General features: G+C 41.7%; 1 protein-coding gene across 1 annotated transcript in view; it reads right to left on the bottom strand.

Moving 5' to 3' along the window:
* LOC119416685 (SAP domain containing ribonucleoprotein) overlaps positions 1-3,944 on the bottom strand; it is a gene marked incomplete at its 5' end in the record, with an annotated part of 8,508 nt that extends 4,564 nt beyond the window's left edge. Inside the window, 4 exon segments of the mRNA XM_037683867.1 lie at positions 1,468-1,536; positions 1,637-1,662; positions 2,179-2,216; positions 3,871-3,944. Of these exon segments, the coding sequence (XP_037539795.1) occupies positions 1,468-1,536; positions 1,637-1,662; positions 2,179-2,216; positions 3,871-3,944 (207 nt within the window).
* Between the last annotated feature and the right edge of the window lie 437 nt (positions 3,945-4,381).

The following is a 4,381-nucleotide window of genomic DNA, read 5'->3' as shown; positions in this document are numbered from 1 at the left end:
AACATCTGGAATAATGCAGAGGAACATCTGGAATAATGCAGAGGAACCTATGGAATAATGCAGGGGGACATCTGGAAAAATACAGGGGAACATCTGGGATAATACAGAGCAGGGATGCCCAATACGTCGATTGCGATCTACCAGTCAATCACAAAGGCATTATTGGTAGATCGCATGGTATATAAAAAAACAAAAACAAGATGTCAGCCTATCATCCATCCTAACTACGAAAGTTGTTGATTGACAGACAGGGCAGCCAGTCACAGCCCTCATTCTCTCAAACCAGGACTCAGAGTGGAGATTTTCGTGGGGGGAACCCCCCCTCCCTCGAAGGTGTAAATTCTGTGTGTAAAGTCGCACATATGCACTCCAGGCAGCTGCAGTCCCAAGTTTTTCTGCTCTAACAACAGTTATAACAAATGTCAGAGAGCAGAGTGTTTTTGTTCTACTCACCCTTCTTTAGGACGAAGGAGCAAAACTAATAAACTGCAGTTCCAAAGAGACGTCAGTGTACTCACCAGTTTGGACATAACTGTGATCATGCAGACGCTGCATGCACATTCACTGTGCAACTGTCAGGGTTGCCAGATAAATTTAAAATGAGTTATTTACCTCCCTCTTTCTGTGCACATGTTCAACAAACATAACACACACCTCGTCTTAGAATATCTTGACTCAGCACATTTGACAATTTGAGTCAAAATACTATGATTTTAAAGTCACAGTACTATAGTTCATCATTTCTTATCTGGCAACCTGACTGACATGGAAAATACAGCGTTTTTCATGTAAACATGCTCAGTTTTTGTTTATTATCCCCAATAAACATTGAAAAATCACTGACGCTTCCAGGGGTTGTTCTTGTGTGAAACGGGGCCTTATAGTTGGTAGATCACTTTGACTTGGTCAGTTTAAAAGTAGCGTGTATGCTGAAAAAGTCTGGGCACTCCTGATACAGAGGAACATCTGTGGAATGGACTGGAGGTCCCACAGTCAAGAGTCAAGGAGATGTCACCAAGGGTGGTGGAGCATGGCAGGGCTAAGACACTGTGGGATTTCCAGAACCAGACTGACCAAAAGTTGATGGCCAATCAGACATTGAGGTGGTCGACAAGCTACAGAAGAAAGCCCTGGTGACAGATGTAGCAAACCCAAGTGACTGTAACATCAGGAAGAAGGAGCACAAGAAGCTGGAGAAATACCAAGGGACGAAAGAGGAAATACAGAAGTTGTGGAGAGTCAAAGTGTCAGTAGTCCCAGTGGTCATTGGAGCACTTGATGCTGTGACCCCCACACTGGAAGAGTGACTTCAACAGATCCCAGGAACAACCTCAGAGATCTCTGACCGGAACAGGAACAGCTTAGATACTGAACAGAACCCTCAAGCTCCCAGGCCTCTGGTGGATGATCCGAGTTGGAAGTGGAACGTGTGTGTGTGTGTGTGTGTGTGTGTGTGCGTGTGTTTACCTTTTGTGAAATAGTTGAAACGTTGACGCCAAATCTTTCTGCTCTCTTCTTTAGCTGATCAATATTGACCTGAAGGAAACAACCCATGTAAAAACATTGAACCCCCATCACTCCCATTAGCGGCAGCATCAATGATGATGATGATGATGAGCAGTTTGTTGAAACTTACAGCAGCTTTACTGTTTGCAACAACACCTGTTTGGAAGACAAGAAGCAGCATGTCGGTAAATGACAACAAGCTTTTCACAGTGACAGGAGATGATCAGAGACACATCTGTAGCTGGTCGTTTAATACGGCTCCACTTTACATGTGCAGTCTGGAAACCATCAACACCCGTAGGATTTTACAGCATGTGTCGAATATTAACCGTTGTGACATGAAGTAAATACAGAACAAATAAGTTGTGAATTTTACATCAAATCTAGCAGAAGAGTTCATAGAAAATCCACCTGATATCTTCTGGAGGTAAAAACCATTTCCTCAAATGTGAAACAAACATTTCATTAAGACGTTTTCTGGAAACCCAAAAAGTAGGGTCAAACATCAGCCCCCCCTCCCAAAACCAAAATGATGTCTTAGAGGCATAAGGCCAACATTTGTTAGCGCTACAGGTGAACTTTCTTTTCTTGTATTTTTGATGTATTTATACATAAGTTTTTGTTCTTTTAAGATCCTCTGACTAGAACACAGGTCAGAACATGATACTGCACCTGGAGAGGGACTGGAAGCATCAGTGGGTAAACCAAACCTGCAGGAAACAAGCAAAATAATTAAATAAGATCAACAAAATAATAAACATATGACCCCAAGAACATGTTTCAGACTTGTAGGTTGAGATTTAACAGCTAAATCCTGGTTAAAATGCAATAAATGCATTTGTCAAATCTGATGACAAAAAGCTTTTCCATGAGTGTCTTGAATGAAATGTTAAATATAATCCTACAGAATATTCTGAAGCACTTTTCAGAGCAGAACCAAACTAACATCCAACAATGATTCTGAGCTGAAAGGTCCTAAACTTTCTCACTTTCCTTGAACTCTGGCAAAGTTATTTTCAATAACAGCTGGAAAATCTCCATGCCTAAATACAGTCTGAGGTCTCCTTTTTCAAATGGCGTCAAGAAGTTCTCGTTAAAACACCGTAAAATAGAATTCAGACCAATTTTCCACGAGTTATCCAGATTAAAAGACATCTCAAGACGTATCTCTAGAAGCACTCATGATCTCAGGTTGATCTACAAATCAAACTGGAGTTTGACTGAATCCCTGACCTGATGCAACTGGTCTCATATTACCATCAAAATATTTTCAAGTCACCACTACAACCGGACTGTGAGCACAAATGCTAAAGATTTGGTTCTGTTGTACAAAGTTCTCCCTGGTAATCAGTATCTTACCTGACCGAGTACCCATAATTTAATAAACGTGTCACTAAAGTCAAGTCTTTGTTAAAAAGCTGTTAAAAACCAGGTGTCTCTTGTAAACGAGTCCCCGAGGCTCAATGGGACTAACCTGTAGAAATAAAGGTTGAATGATAAAACAACCAAAGGAGATGTGGAAGCAGTGAAACAAGTGGAGAAGCCCGTGTTCTTGCAAGAACTTTGTCCAAACTTCTGATCTCCAGATAAAAGTTTTCATGGAGATGAGAGCTGCTGAAGGACTCGCCCTGTGCTGTTCACAGCCAAACAAACAGCAGCAAACAAATGGACCTTATTTAAAATATTTCTTGACATGTCTTAAATACAAGTGGGTGATGGCCCCCCATTGCTGAGGGATTTGAACAGAGAATGTACCAGTAAGTAAAACTTGATGTTTTTGTGTGTGAGGAGTGTAAATATGATGGGTCCTGGTGAGAGAGCAATTTTAATCCTCCACCAGGTGCAATGGAAGAGCCAGGGGGGGGCCAATGGTGGCACTGACCTCCGTAAAGTACCGCAATCTTGGGCCACCCCAATCATTTGAGAAAACTATCATTTAAAGCAAAATAAACTAGAAAGCATATTTTCCTCATGATATGTGGCGGTGGCCATCTTGCATTTTGATGGAGCAACTTGATTTTTGAATGCAGCCACACAATAAGGAGGCCGTTGGCCCAAAGCTTGTTTTTCAAGCCATGTTCACGGGGCTTCCACATGTATTTGGCACTGGCCATCTCCGGTTTAGACGTGGCAGCCCAGTTTCCAAAAAGAACCGTTCTTCCTCTGAGATGCAGCCACACACCAAAATGGAAGTGGGTACTTCCCTTATTTTTCTAATGGTCATGCTCGCAACACGCACGAGCAGACGGACAGAACTTCCACCTCCTTGATTTTGCTCTGCGACGGGGAACAATCAACAACTTCAGTAAACCGTAGTTTTTTGAAGTAAATCAAAGAAGTCCACTGATGAACGAGGGAGCTCACCTCGCCACACGCATGGCTTTCTTGCTGTCAGCTGACGCCGGCACGTTGAAACGTTCAGCTCTCTTCTGTAGTCTCTGTTAGTAAAATAAAAGAACACTTTAAACATCTTCTAAAGTTACAGCCATGTTTAAATACATCATGAATTAAAAATAAAGTGTGACGTAAGCCAGCAGCAACATCACAGGACTGAGCTGAATGTGTTTGTTGTGAATTTGTTGGAAAGTATTTGGTATCCACCCGCTAACATTAGGACAGTCACTGTAAGAGAGGTGCATTTATGCAGTCACGTGTTTAGAATTACATATTTTTATTTAGTTCTTATTATTCTGTAGAAATGTAATCTCCCTTGACAGTGAAGAAAGATTTATTTATGTCAAAAAGGCCTATTTATATTGAATATGGCAGATTTATGACAGCAATAAAATCATAAAACATCCATCCGGGTGAATTATTTTTAAAGTATGTCCTGCTTTAGGAGCACAGAGCTGTATGGGGGGGGGGGGGGGGGGGG

This window comes from Nematolebias whitei, chromosome 11 (genome assembly GCF_014905685.2).
Source record: "Nematolebias whitei isolate Nwh7 chromosome 11, NemWhi1, whole genome shotgun sequence".
NCBI lineage: Eukaryota > Metazoa > Chordata > Actinopteri > Cyprinodontiformes > Rivulidae > Nematolebias > Nematolebias whitei.
The sequence above is the reverse complement of the archived record's forward strand: the minus strand, read 5'-3'. Positions and strand labels throughout refer to the sequence as shown.